Source organism: Heliangelus exortis, chromosome 4 (genome assembly GCF_036169615.1).
Source record: "Heliangelus exortis chromosome 4, bHelExo1.hap1, whole genome shotgun sequence".
NCBI classification, from domain to species: domain Eukaryota; kingdom Metazoa; phylum Chordata; class Aves; order Apodiformes; family Trochilidae; genus Heliangelus; species Heliangelus exortis.
Genome location: NC_092425.1, coordinates 13,081,717 through 13,097,611, shown reverse-complemented (window position 1 = coordinate 13,097,611; position 15,895 = coordinate 13,081,717). Strand labels below are relative to the sequence as shown.

Sequence of the window (15,895 nt, the reverse complement as noted above, 5' to 3'; positions counted from 1 at the left end):
CATTTGTGTAAGGGCCAAGCATCTTGGCCTTGAAAACAGCTGTCACATGTGTGAAGCACCAGAAGGATAAACAAGTTTCAGACGGTTTTAAGGAAGTTTCCCTTGGCATTTTAAATTGAGGGTAAGGGAAGGAAAAAAATACAAGGAGAAGAAAAGAAAGAGAAGAATGAAGGGAATGGCAGTCACAAGCAGAAACAAGATTGGAAAGCTTCAAGAAAGGGCACAGAGAATACAGCATTAAAGTTGTAATTACTGCTGCTGTTTTACATGAGAAGCCTGCCAAATTCCTTTTGTAATTAATTTGGAATAGTTTAGATATTAATGTTGCTCTGTTTTTCATAATGATTGATAAATGAATTGTTTAGGGTTTGTCACTTAGCCAGTGTCTAGGAGGACAAAATGGTCTTTGTCCCCAGAAGGTTAATAAAAGTGACTCTAAACAGGCAAACAAGCACTATGGTTGCTGCAGTGATTTTAGTTGATTATTTTACTAAGAGAGAAGGTGTGACAAAGCCAATGCAATGCCAGCCACACGCCCACCCAATGTGCTGGGTTTGGGAGGGGGGGTGAGCCACCCAGGCACAGGTTTGTCCTGGCTACACATTCAGTATTACCAACTGCACAACCAGAGTCTGAAATTTACTTTTCTCCACACTACAACTGATGCTGTTGCACTGGAAAAAAATCATGGCATATATGCTCTGTTTTTAAAGAAACCCTCTACCTGGTGTAGTATGTTTCACATGGGAAAGTAGTCAGAGAGCTGCCAAGAGCTGCTGGGGCATAAAGAGTTATGTAGATTATTCAGAAATGGTTCTTTTTATGAGGAGGGAAAGGTTTTCATTAAAAAAAAAAAAAAAAAGAAAAAAGATTTAATGAAGAATCTGAAGGAATAGAATAAAATGAAAGAGCTAATGGAGTTATTTGTGTGCACCTTTAGTTGTTGAATGGAAAACAAAAGTGGTGTAGATTTAATTGATATGTATGGGTCACGAAAGAGTAGTTTTTGTATGACAGATATTTCTCATTTTATTTTTAAATAATGAGGAGCATCTGTGTCTTAGAACTTAAAATAAAAAAACAACCCCCCTACATTTGAACTTCCAGCAGTATATAAATAACACATCTGACTTTTAAGCAGAACTATATTCAGTTCAGGAGTGATTGTTTTAAGCATCAGTCAGCTTAAAGACTCGTGGAAAGCTTAAATATTTTGCATGGATGTGATCAGCCAACTTGTAGATGTGGTTACAATTCAGATTGCTGGCTAAAACTCTGAAAGGTAATGAAGCTATCAACTGTGCACTGAGTGAGGTTGAGTAGAAGTGGGACTGAACAGGAACACATTTTGGTGTGACATAGAGGACTGCCAGGTGACAGACTCCAGGCATGCACATGATTTAGTCTGTGACTGCACTGCTTCTTTCTTCAACAAATCTGGATGAACCCCGTGGTTTTCTTTAGGTGTTATAATAAGCTGTATGTGATGAGCCACTAAACATCTAAAAATGTAATAGCCATTATAACTATAATACTAAAAGACTGTTGTAATTCATGTTCCTCATCTGCTATCCTATTTTGCAATATGCTTTAATATGTTTTGATATCTTTTATAAATTCCAGAGCTGCAATTAATTTCAACCAGCATAAAGTATGCCAATAATAATTTGCACATCTTGCATGAATGCTGCAGTATTTTACTCTTTTTATATAGAAAGCGATAATGTTAAAAGCTTAATTTGTTTGAAATCCTTTAGCTTTTATTCTGTATACCTTGAAATATCATCTTTAAATATTGGATTATTCCTCATGGATAAGATGAATGCATATGAAACTCACAGGCTTGATAAGATCCCATTATCATAGTCTGCTTAATTCCAAATGCATCAATATAACTTTTTTTCATGCTTGCAGCTCACACTTTTTTATTTCTCCAAAATACAACAGAACTTCTTGGAGTTTTTCCACAGCTTTAACTAAGGTTTGCAACTTTATAAATAACTGTAAGTGGAGCTCTATTTCCCAAACTTCTAACATGGGAAATACTCCTTACAAATCTTTTGTTAAGCAGCATAATACACACATGTAAACCACAAAAGGTTTAATTTAAAAGCAGGAAAGAGAGCAAGTTATTGTTCAATAGAGAAGAAGGTGTAAGAATTCAACCTTATGTTCCTGCTAGTTTAACAAAACAGTTGGGAAATAATAAAACTATTCTAGTCTTTTAGTGCAGCAAAATATTAAAATTGCATATTAAAATTGCAGTTAATTGCAGAAACTATAATCATTAGGAAAACTCAATATATAGATCAGCAGCTTTGCAGGGACAGCTTTAGCCAAGTCGAAAGTGGCATTTACAAAGAGGGAATTCAAACGGAATCATGAAAACATTCCTAAAGTAAGCAGAAGGTCAAGTCCCACACTGAAGGGATTTGCATCTGAAGGAAAACTTAAATTCAGTCAGTCTCCATCTTACATGCTACATTCCCAATCATACTGAACCAGAGGGTAAAAATTTATGCTACCTGAACACAATCTACTTTTTGAGAACCACTAATTCTGGTAGGACTACAAACTACTACACTGAGTCTAAAAGATGGATTTTGAGGCATCTGAAATGAATCATTTCTATATGTACCTTCATTAAATATTTCCAGCAAGCAATGTTTAAATTGTTCCATATTTTAAAATTTCATCTCTAAGCATTACTTACAAACATATTTGATCCTTACATGTAGGCAGCAACCTTGAGAGATTGCATTACACTTTAATACTATCGAAGAATGAATGCCATGAAGAACTGTAAAATAACACTGAGATATCAGAGATTTTTTTAAGAAATCCACTACTGAATTTTATCAGTTATCTGCTTTGCGATGTTCAAACCAAGAAAAAAAGCACCAGATACACTTACCCTTGGTACCAATAAGCAAGAACATATAGAAGCAGCAGTCGGATGTCATGTCTCTCCTTCAGCAATTCAATGAATCAAGTCAATGAACGTTGTCCCTTACACTGCTCGCCAGCCAGCATGCTGCTCCTACAATCTGCTTCTGACAGCCTTCAGCAGAGCATGAAGCACACTCCCTGCTCTCCCTGCCTTCCTCCCCTACTCTCCTTTGTGATAGGTCTCCCTCTCTCCCCCCTCTCTGGCACGTACACCCGTGAAAGTTTCCGAGAGCAGACTGGCTCCTCAGGCTCTCCCTTCCAGGATGGGGTCTGCTCGGCAGGAGGCAAAGGCTGGGATTGTGCATGAACGCTGCTCTGCCCCTATGAAAGCTGCTGCTGCTTCACAAAACACACCCAGGGCCAGGGAATTATCACCAATTGTCCAGGGTTTTCTTCCTTATTTTTTTTCTTAAGTCGCAAGACTGCAAGAGGCCTGAAAAGTAGTTCTATTTAGGCAAATCTGTTTGAAACTAAACATTTGCTACAGTTTAGACTGGTGGTTTCTCAAGTAAGGGGAAGTGAAATTTATAAACACAGTCCCCTTTTAGCAATCCTGTCACTTACTGAAATACAGAAAAATGCACAATGTAACTTATTTCCAATAACAGCATGTCACTATTTTTACACATAAACCACTCTTCAAGAGTAATGCTAAAGAAAACAACCTGAAAGAGCAGAGAGGGATGTTCAGAAACATCCATTGGCTTGCTTTGCAATCAGTGCAAATGAGAATAAGAAATCTATATTTTACAGGGCAACTGTTACCTTTGGGGGACACATTTCTTATTTAACACCTACACCCATGTTCCCTGAGTTTACAACAAAGCAAACGAAAAGACATCTTAAAAAAACATACAGGAATAGTTAAGCAGCCTAAGCACAGAACTATAAGAAAAGACCTCATTTATAGCAGCTCTTTCCAAACAGTAATCTGTACTGTGGTACCTTTATCTATCACAGACACTGGTGACTCGACCAGGATTGTGAAAATGTGTTATCTCTTCACAGACATTACTCTTCCACTTTGCAAAAATGCAGAGATTTAATAGAATTTACCTCCCCAGATCTGAAGAGCCTGGGACAGCTGGCCTACCAGAGCAGACTGCCTGGGGACCTTTGCTGTAGGGCTCTCTGACTTCTCACTCCCCTTCCCAGTCCCTCAGCCTCACACCACAGGCACAGTGGAGCCAGGATTACTGGCATTGGCTTCTGGAGAAAGGGGAGAGACTTTCTTCTGCTGGAGAAACCACCTGAGTTAGATATTCTCTTCTGAGGTGCTTTATTACAGGGACAGTACAGAATAGTTGAATATCTGAGATACCAGAATATCTGAGAGGGTGATCAAGCATTGGAATGGGCTGCCCCGGGAAGTAGTGGATTCTCCATCCCTGGAGATATTTAAAAAGAGACTGGATGTGGCACTCAGTGCCATGGGCTGGGAACTGCAGTGGTAGTGGATCAAGGGTTGGACTTGATGATCTCTGAGGTCCCTTCCAACCCAGCCAGTTCTATGATTCTATGATTTTTTTAGTACCAAGGTGTATCCACCAAGTGTCTAAAACCAGAACCCAGACCTACCAAGAATATTTTAAGCTAAAGAAGTTCCACAAAGTTTGGCTCTAGGTCCCAGCAGCAGAGGGATCCTAATGCCCTCACTAGATCCCTGGATGTAGCTATGGAGGGGAACATGAATAATGAGTTTCCCTTTGCCATAGGAAAAAGGTAGAAAGAAGAGGAGGGAGACTTCAGGGACAACTATTCGTCCCCTACACTTATTGTTTGTACGTGGGGCACAGATTTGGCTGTAGACAACAGTATACAAGTATGTAGCTAGCTCTGACCTCACTGAAATGATTTCCTCTTCTACAAAAGGTCCTCTCTGCTTCTGGGTGCCTTGGTGACCCTGTCCAGCTGTCCTTCCATAGCTGGTGTGGAAGCAGCCATGCAATAAGGGCAAATTTTCTTACTGCTCTCCTCGGTTTCCCCAGTTTTCTCTAGATGTCTCTTCCAGCTGAATGTTTTGACTAAACCAAATAAAACATCTCACCAGTGTGCCTGACTTAGAGCTGTTGCTGGAATGTAGAAAGTACATTTTTTTCAAGATAACTAAACATGTAAGCTTTGCCAATGGTATCTCTTGCTAATCAGCTGTTTTCAGTCTTTTGACAGATCAAAGATTGTAACAGTAGTTCTATGATTGCATATCATTGTAGGTGTGATGTTAATGGCTTTGATAAGATACTGAGCCATTAGGAAATGTCATAGGAATTGTATATGACATCCTATTTTTTTTAGTGTGACTCATTTTCCATCCCTGTAATGTGGGGATTTTTTTATCTTTTTTTTTCTTTTCTTTTTACAGCACTTAATCTTCTAGATGAAAAAGCAAACTTTCCAAATATGAATAGCGAAATACACAATATTGGAAGATATGAAGTTAATAAAATGTTCACCAGTTATATATTTACATATCTTAATACGAGATGGTACCAACAATCATTGACAATTAAGCCATACTTTAATAGAATGATCCCTAAAAACATGCAGTTTATAAAGATTTGAGGGGGCAAGGTGTTTAAATAACTCATCTGTGACAACCTTTGTGTTAGAGAATTATCAAAGCCAACTTCAAAGTTGGAGAAAAATAGATGTGTGCAAAATAGTCATGCAGTAGGTCTACCTATCACCTGGTTAAGAATTTATCCTCAGTGTAGTCCAAGAGCCTCCTGGACTACTTTCAGCTTTCTTATTCATTCATGTGAGCCCACAACATTCCCTGCACTGTATAAACTGAATTGTGGAAATTGAGATTCTGAGGAATTAGGAAACAGATTCAAGGAAAGGAACAACCAATTAGACCTGTAGGATAAACACACGCTAAACTGAAAGAAAGAAAAAAAAAGAATGAAACCAACTCCCTAAAACTCACATAGTGAGAAAATGAAGTGAGAAGGAAAAGAGGGAAAGGTACAGTATGAGAAAGCAGGTGTTATTAAAGGGCATATTTATAATATGAGAAGACACTATCAAAAGCAGCAATCACTGAAAGGAAGAATGCATATGAGAGATTACATGTAGGACTATCCATACCTTCAGTTTGCCACTGCACTGTTGTGAAGAAAATAGTCTGTAAAACGAACCTGCCTTTTGATTTCCAATCCAGTGGGTTTTACATAACAACTTAATTTACAATTCTAATTTTGTATTTCTGCAACAGCAGACAGAAAGAAGAACAGAAAGAGCAGAGGGGAGCTGTGAAATTCAGAAATCTCCAGGTCATCCCTATATAATTACAAATGACCAGTAAAAAACTTCCAATGTTGGTAAATATCCAGGACTCAAATTTGCCTGGGCTATGAGTTCATTGTTTGAGGTGCTATTTAAATTTGTTCATTTGCAGAGATACACATTTCATACAATCATCAAAGAAGGAATAGCATTTATCTGTACCTAATACTGCAGCTTTTGAGAAGCATAAAATGAAAATTGCTTGACAGAGCTAGGAAAGAAGTTGAGTTTGGGAACAGCTGATAGCCTGTGATAAAGGAGCTTATATTAACAGAAATTTTACTTTTATTTAGGTGAGCTTTTCTTCTTTTCCTCCAACTAATTTGTGCATGAAAAGATCAATATTTCTATGAGCAGCTTGAGCCAACACAAGAAATTGATTTCAATATAAATCGCACAGTTCTAAAGCACTGGGTGGGGTACAAGTGAAGCAAGCATTTTCAAAGTAACCATGCAGAATGCATGGCTAAACCATAGGAAATTATGGCTTCAAGACTTTTCTTGTTGGTTTTCCAATTTTATTTTGCAATACAGCTGAAACTGTGAGGTTTGAAAGACTGACTGATAGTTTTACAAAAACAATATTTCAGGTAAAAAAATATTTGGTATTTTCCCCAATTATTTGTCTGATTAACACTGTAAAACCCTTTTTGCCACCTGATGATTTTTTTTCCTAATTATATTCAGTATTCTGAATATACCATTATATTACAATATATATTATATTATAATATATGATAAATGCATTATATATTATATACATAATATTATATTATATTATTATAATATATATTATATGCAATATACCATTAAAAATATAAAGTATGACAGATAGATAACTTAAAAAAATTAATGTAAGTTGATTTTGTATTTTATCAGGAAAATTTCCACGTTAACTCTAGAAAAGATCCTTGTGGTAGGAATTATAAGACAAAAATCCTAGACAAGTGCTTGAACCTCTAGAATTGTAGTGCCATGCTGTATCTTGTGCTCTCTTTCGGTCTGAAATTATTTTTCATCTGGGGAAGCAGCTTCAATAAAATAAATAGGTCGTTCTCTTCCCCTTAGTCCCTTCTGTTCTCCTCTAAGATATGACAGAATTGAATGAAATCTTCTGCATCCTGCTCAGAAGCTTTAGACATTGGGTTCTGACATGAAAGGCAGGAGTAGGATCAGTTCTGGTTGGTGCTGACACACTCCTATGCCAACAAAGCAGCATCATTATGCTTTGTATGGAGGCTGACTCTGTTTTGATGTATATGTGTGCTGTGACATTAAGTCTTCAGAGGACTCAGACACATGAATACCTACTTTCTGGATCCTGTTGATATAAAGTGAAATAAAATTTGCAGGTGCTTTAACTTGAAGATGACAAACTGTGCCTACAGTGGCCTGGAGGCAGCAATTTAGCTATGAATTTTACTTGTATAGATGCTGTGTGATTTCAACAGCCTGATGCCATTTTTAACTTCAGCCTTTAGTGCTTCCTTAAAAGATGTGGTACATTTCCATAGGTTTTAATCTCACACTATTCAACATACAGGTTTTGATTACATACCTGTCTACCCATGAGTTTTGATCTTCAGGCCTGTGAAGATATACAGATTTTCAGCTACTATTCCTTTTTTGACTTTGAAATTCTTCACAATCTAAAAACAAATAAATAGGAACGGATGAACAGAACTCAAAGAAACAATGATTATTGTATTTCCAATCTATCTATGCTGTATTCAGGCATCATTTAAATGCCTTAGTAGTAGTGTTGGCTTCCTCCAGATCTGTTTCTCTATCAATATATAAAGAGTTAAAATTTTGTATTATGAAAGACGAATTAGTAACTGTGTGCTGAAGTAGTTTTAGCATAAATAATTGAATTCCAGTAATATAGACTATAAATCCAAAACCCTAAGCAAAAGGCATTCAGTGTACGGAGCATTCAGATTCAGCCAAGTGTAAAACTAGTCAAATGTTTGGGATGTCTTCCCAAGGCCAGAGTACAACATTACTTATCCTGGCTAATCCAAAACTGGCTTAAGTGAGTCTGTGCAGTTTATAGGAGCAGATTCAGCAGTCACGTAGGCTGCTGTTTGCATTTACCAACCCCTTCAACACATTTTGCCATAGATGATGCTACCTCCCTGCAACCACTGAGGAATTATAGTGCCCAAACTTTTGCCACTGAAACATTTTGGGATTCACAGAGATGTGAAACAAGGCGGGAGACAAAGGCAGGCAAAAATGTCACTCCCTGAGGCAGGGACCCCATTAGGAAATGCTGAGGAGAATGCAGCACCCTATGGGCTGTCCTGCCCTGAGACTGGAGTCAGCAACACTTTCTACTTTCAAACTCTCTTGAAATAGATTTACCTCACATCAAACTCTTTGCTTCCCCAGGAAGCACCACTGGACAAAAAGCTGATATGTTTTTACACCTTTCTCTAACCACTTGCTAATTAGGGTGTCACCCTCAGGCATGATGGAGTAAAACTTATATCCCACTGTTTGCAAATCCTGGAGTACTAGAAACACTGAGCCTACCTCTCTGCAGCAGGGAGAGGAAGGTTCTTCTCTGCATCAGGAGTGGTTGGGAATGTGGCATCAGGCCTGGGACCAGCACTGACATGGGGAAGTCATGATTCCCAGTTCTTCCATCCAGTGAAATCCAGCCATCCCTCAGAGGGATGCAGCTTCTTACAGTGTAATTAATGTCTCATAGCCAGCAGTTTCTCATATTGAGTCCATCAGTTCTTCTTGTTCTTGTCCATTAGCATGGCCCAGTCAAGGGTCCTGGACATTTTCTTTCAGCCCAAACACTTTAACCAGCAGGAATTCTGGGGCCTGATGGTGCCAGCAGTTCAGAGGGGATTAGGTCAAGTCAAGGGCAACGAGGCCATAAGTGGTCTCCAGAAGGTCTTGGCAGGCTTGTACCCCTGACATGCCTTGTCCAGCAGTTCTGGATGCTGGGAAAAACAAGGACAATACACTGTGCTCCTGGGCACTGCCCAAATGCTATGCCTCTGCTTGATGTCTGCAGTACAGATGATGCCTAGGTGCCAGATCAGTGGTTAATTGGTTGAGATATGCAGCACAAGAAGTTTGCACTGACTTTACTAATTTTTATTTTACCTGCATCAGCAAACTGCAAATCAGTTTCCTTTTAGTAACTGCTGAGCCAGATTAATGTATTTAAATATGGTCATTACAGCATGTTTAAGAAGCACAAACAGTGCTCCTGAATACCAACAGTTTCTTCTTCCGTGCTAAGAATGCTGCAGAACACATTTTATACTGTCCTCTAATTGGAAATACACCTAACTCAAGAACAGTCATAATTCAGTACAACATAGAAACAACAAGGAGGAGACAATTACAGGTTTTCACTCTCCTAAAGACAGATTTCTGAAGGAAGGGTTTTAAGTAGTTCTTTTTGTGTAATTACTACTTTATGCCTGCCTGACCTTTACTATAAAGTTCTTCCATTATTTTCCTTTTTAGAAGAGAAATGGTTGGAAAGCAAGTAAGAAATGGTTAAACAGTGAAGTTAATTTTCAGAGTAATATGAAATATATATGATTTTTTCAAGCTCTGTCCAAAAGTTAACATTTTTTCCCTATATTTTAGCCTGTATTTGGTTTAATCCTTTATTCTCTTTTCCCAACAGTCATAATGACTGATTAAAAAAATTCTTGCATGGATTGGGCTCCAAAAAAACCCCATCTGAAAGTAGTAAGAATTTGAACGACACTTCAATGAATTTCTTCTACCCATCTGACCAGTAGGAATTAATGATTCTATTTTCCAGCACAAATAGAGCAGCTCTTTTACATCTGCAAGTGTTATAATGTCATCTCCTATCTGATTCTAGAAAGGTAATCAGCACTTTGAAATGACCCTCTAGGAAGTATAAATTGTTATAGCATGGCCTTTGATATTAATAGGAATATTTGCATTCTGTAGCTGAGGATGTTACTTTATTTAAGTTCACTCTTCCTGCAGTCTTATGAAGCTTATTACTTTGAAAGGAAGCAGCCTAAGACACAGTTTTATGGTGACAGAAATGCACAGAAGATAGAAAGACCAGTCAGTCCCATGTTACTCTCTGCCTCACACTTACAATTTCTTTTTGTATTTAGTTTTGTAAATAGATCCCTTTCCCCTAACTATTTAACTTCACAAATACATGATTTTTACTGAAGCATGTTAGAGTCAAATACACTTGGATAGGAAAATTGGAATATTTTTGTCAGTGTCAACCCTAGAAAAGACAAGCAAAATTCTTATAAATGATTGAGGACTAGACTGTAAAACATTGGATATATTTTTGAAGGTTCTCCTTAGTGAATGTTGAATTAGGGAAGAGAAATTCAGTAGCTTTTTAGCAGTTATTCTCAAGTTTTCAAAATCTGCTCATATGAAGGAAAGCTTCTAGATATTTCATGAGGTATCTGCCCTTTCTCTTTGTGTGGATTCCCTTTGTTTGCCAAGTGCTACAGGTCAAACCTATTCTAGTACATTTCAGCACCAAGCAAGATACAAGTTTGAGTAATTCATACTAAAAAACCTCAAGATATTTTTTAGAGGTTTTCTTCAGAAATGGATCATAAAAAGTCATTAGATGGGACATACTAACCTTTAATTTATTTTTCCCAAATATTTCATTATTTTGCTGTAAATTAATTTTATGTTTCTTCTGGCATAAGTTTCCATTTAGTTCAATTCATGTGGGTTCAGCCATCTATACTGCTGCATGCACTTTTTAAGAGTGCAAATCTTCTGCAATGACACAGAGTTTTCCCTTTGGGGCGAGTTTTCCTTTCCTGTTTATTTCTTCTTGAGATGTAACAAAAAATTAAATCACAAAATACTCTGAGAAATAAGTTACCACCTTTACACAGTCATTGTTTCCTGCAGTTTTATTACATGTACTCAATTGTTGTTGCTTCTTTAGAGCATCCACATGTAATTTAAGAATAACAAAAATAGTCTGAAACTTTTGACATGTTTGGAGAAAAAACAGCTGCAGGGAAGCTTTGGCTTGAAAAGCTGTTGCAGTATGAAATAAAAATAGCAGGCTTCAAAAAGCAGACTTCATAAATCAGAGGTTTTTGTAGGTGAAGACTTCTGGGATACTAATCTGAAAAAAAAAAACAACCCAAACCATCCATTTGCAGTTCCTAGCGATGCAGCATTTAGAACAAAAGTGTAAATGATACTGTTCTGGGGGAGGAAAGGCAGAGTAATAAAAAATCATCTGGGTTTAATGAGTAACTTTTTTATGCCCGCTAATAGGATAAGAGACTGTACTGGAAATGGAAATTAAATGAGATTGCTAAAGATGAATATAAAGGTATAAATCAGACATGGGGGCCAAAGTCAGATGACGAAGAGGATGAAACAAGATGCAGCTAGCAAGGGAAATCAAGAAGAACAAGAAATTTTTCAACATATAATTTAAAAAAGAAAGGGCCTGTGCTTATTGACAAATGTATTGTGAAAGCTATTCAGTGTAATTCCATTTTAATTGGTTTCATGCTCTTTATTGGGATGATTTCGCTCAAAAATTCAGGGTGATCAGGTGGCCAACATAAGAAAAACAAAAAGAAGCAAGAAGGTAAAGGATGTTTTGGGGTATAAGAAAAGAAGCCAAATATCTGCCTTCTGTCCTTGCCCAATGATCTCCACCCTAAAGTGCCTTGACCATCTGGCTAAGTCAATTAGAGAGGTTAATGGTTATCTTTGCAAAGTGTCACGTGCATGAATACTTGGCTTCCTTTCCTGACAGTCTGTATAAATTAAAATATGTGGAAAGGGAAGGTAAAAACTAGGTAAATATGCTGAGAATATACTAAGCTACAATAGAAGACCTTTAGTGAGCCATTCTCTGTAGTTTACCAAAATAGAGTTTGAAAGATAACTTGATTATGGTATATAAACACTTTACTGCAGAGTTACTTTTGTTGGACTACATAATGTAACAAAGAAAAACATGATATGAAGCACAGCTAAAAGCCGAAAACTGCAAACTGGAAATAATGCTTGGCTTTCTAATAACGAGGATAATTAATAAGTGGAATAAATGAGCACAGGAAGTGCTGTCATAAACCATGCTTTAGTCAACACACACACACTTTGGGCTCATTTAGGGGAAATTTCTGTAGAATTATGTATGTTATATTCCCTTGTCCCTACAGATATTGATGTGGACTTGAAATCTGTGAAAATTTTCTCTTTTATCTACATGGCCACCAACAGCATAAGAACACTTTTTCATTTGGGACTGTGTCATGCAGGAGCCTTTGATTACATCTCAGAACAGGAAATATACAGTTATTAAGTAGTACCCAATAAGACTTTGACTGTATTCCAGCTAAGACATTGGCATTTTATTTGGATTGTAAGTGGTTTATAAATGCCTGAAATGGTAGCTGTCATTTAATACAGAACCACATTAATTCATAGATACAGTGCCACTGAGAATCTGGAAAAACTGCTCTTTTATTCAAAGAATAAAACCGCTGTAATGACACCAGGAAGATCTGGAAGTCCTGTTCAGCAAAAGTCTGATCCAGCATATGAAACTGCAAGCTTCATCATACAACAAGCTAAAGTTTAGTACAGCCCACACGACAGATTAGTGGGCATTGTTACTCAATAGTTCAGAAGTGTTGTCAATTAAAAGTGTGAAAAGATGATGAAAAGATAGGGACATCTTCAGGTGTAAATGTGTAATTTATTTGAAGCCAGCAGGCAAGACTGCTGTAAAAATAGAACAAACAGCCTTAACCAAGTCAATAACACTACTGAAAGTTTGCTTTGAAGCAGAATTTACCATGATAAGAGCTCTTACAGTCCTTATTAAGCAGACCTCTGAAGTAGTAAGAAGTCTATTTTCCCTTGTTTATACCTCAATGACTTAAGTATAAAGGTTGTGCTATGCCTCCATGCTGGAGTTACTGAGTATTAGTACAGACAGAGCTTATGACTTCAAGAGAATGGTTTCTTCCCTTGGAAACAGAGAACAGACCCTGGTTTTTCAGCAGAGCTCTTGAATATTGCATCTTTTCAAAGATGAACTATTAGTCATGTTCAGAGAAATCAGATTTTGCCTTTCTTCTTCTGCAAAGGTTCTTGAGATTAAGACCTAAGAAAGTCCAAACCTTTAAGTGGTCCTTATTTTTTTTTCTCTCCACATTGGCAGACACTATTTGCAGAATGTTAGCTGCTTAGTAAGTTGGCAAGACAATATTTACTTCAACATTGCACTACTAATGGTCAGCAGGGTTGAAAAATTCTTATATAGGCAGAGGAACTAATTTATTTGTCTTCGTTTTTGTACATGACCCTTTGCAACTGCTTAATTGAGTGTAAGGGATGTCAAAGACTCCATTCTCTCATTTTTTAGTGCACTACTCTTATCTCTGTTTAAAAAAAAAATCAGTATTTTCTTGGGACACAGATTGATCAAGCACTAAATAAAAAAGAAACAAGTAATGCTTCTCTGTCAGCCTCCACATTTTTGTGTTTTTCAGATTCCTCTTTTGGGTATGGTTTAAAAAATAACAGCAGTGATTATAAATGCACATTTTGTACATCAGTGTATTGAGAAACGTAAAAGGTGAATAGAATTCAATGTTAGTAGTAACCTCTCTTTCCATTTATTTGAAAGGGAGCAGAAAGTTACAGTTTTGTCAAAACACTGTATTAAACCAATAAGCAATTTCAAACAATCGATGTAAGCCATTAACTGTGACTCCATGTTTCTAGACTAACAAGCAGAGAGTAACATTTAAATTGAAATTTTATTCAGCAAGGGTATAAGCCCTTTTTCAACGTGGTCTATAAAATTCACTAGGTACAAAATGTCCCATACATATTAGCATTTCCCTCTCTGTACGGGGCAGGAAAAATACACTCAGTGGGCACTTTAAATCTGAGGCATGTTAGTACCATGTGGTTTGCTGTATTTGAAAATCAGCAAAATTCCATGTTACAAAGTAGCTGTTCATTCAGATTCTCCCTCTGTGGCTTGGACAGTGATTATGTGCTGCATCTCTCATTGCTGCCCTAAGACATGAAAATTATTTTACTATATTGGACAATGGTTTCCTAGGCTCACTTATGATGAGAACACAGACACCATGAAAGGTGTAGCATTCCAAAGGCACATGGGAAACATTTGCCAGGTTTCCTCAGACTTCTACTGGTTTTCATGAGGGCAGTGAACTTCCCACAGGCCTCTGCATGAAGCTCCTCTTGCAATCACTACATGTGTTGGTCCCATTAGAGGGGACATCTAGTGAGTTAATATATGGCATCTTAAACAAAGTCAGGTCTTTGCCCTCAAAAGTAGGAGCCTGAAAATAATTGCAGAGCAAGCAGTGCAACGTGCCTGGCCATAGTTCTGAGGTTGCTAACCTCATGCAGTTTTCTAACCACATATATATTCTGGGCCACAGATGGTGACTTAGGTCTTCCTGATTTGTGACATGATAGGACAACCATCAGGCTTGTTCTAAAGAGATGCCAGCTTGTCTACAGGATGTTAAAGTAGAAATCACTACATTCAGTGTTCCTCCGTATGTTTTGTGGTGGTACCCTTACTGCCTACCCTTGATTGGAAAATTCTCCAAGCAACAGCCACAGAAAACTGAGCTGCTCTTGTGAGACACTTCTAAAGAGACCTAAAAGTCTGACCTGGCATAACAATAACATAGAAGACCCCTCACACACAATGCCTATGAAACACATATGTGGCTCTACCACAGTTTTATTGACTAAGGCCATCAGTGGAAATTAATTTTCCCTGTCATCATTCAGAGAGCAATACCTAGAAGGGCTCCTAACACTACTACAGACAACAGAGATGGAATTGATTCATACAAGCCTGGCTGGGCTCTAAATCTAGATTTCTCCAAAGTAAAATTATTGGACCAATTTAAATGGTTCATCCAGCAAATTTGATTTGTCAACAAATACTACTTAGCCAAAAAAATGCAGATAGCAGACTTCTTGCCTCCAATAGCTCCTACTTGCTCCTACCACTAAATGAAACTGAGAGAAGTAATTCACATATTCCATTTTAAGGCACCTAGTCTGGATGTCTGTAATAGGAACCTCATGTACTTTTGTATTCAGTGGAATTTACAAGGATTATTCAAAGTTTCTTGGTTTCTTTTGGGAAGCTCAACTGACTACAGGGGGCTCTGATAAAGTACTTGGAGTGTCCTCTAGATGGCCAGTATGAAATGCAGGAGACTGCTGAAATGTGTAAAGTAAAACTGAAGTGTGTTTACTTTCTTACTCATACTCGCAAAACACTCTTGCTAACATCACACTTTAAGTCTGCCAGATTGCTTTCCATTTGGTTTGAGTTAATCTATTTGACATCTTGGGATTCCTATGATGTCTCTCTTTTTTCTCCTCTCTGCCTATGGCCTCCTTTCTTACATGCCAGATGTATTTTCCTGAAGAAAGAATTAGCTTAGCAAGTATGATACATTACAGTCTCCTTCTGCTGGAAACCACACAAGCTCTTGCACAGGCATATTGCTTGAAAAAAAATTGAGTTATCTTTAAAGTTCTTTTCCAAATGTACATTCAGTACAGGTTTGGATTTAAAATATATGGGTGTACAGATTTAAAGAAAGTAAAAGAATGT

General features: G+C 37.4%; 1 protein-coding gene across 5 annotated transcripts in view; it reads right to left on the bottom strand.

Moving 5' to 3' along the window:
• RXFP1 (relaxin family peptide receptor 1) overlaps positions 1-3,374 on the bottom strand; it is a 47,346-nt gene extending 43,972 nt beyond the window's left edge. For all 5 annotated transcript variants that reach the window (XM_071743075.1, XM_071743076.1, XM_071743078.1 and 2 more), the window contains exon 1: positions 2,915-3,374. In XM_071743075.1, coding sequence (XP_071599176.1) covers positions 2,915-2,963 — 49 coding nt within the window. In that variant the 5' untranslated portion in view covers positions 2,964-3,374. The remainder of the gene's footprint in view (positions 1-2,914) is intronic.
• Positions 3,375-15,895: the final 12,521 nt, after the last annotated feature.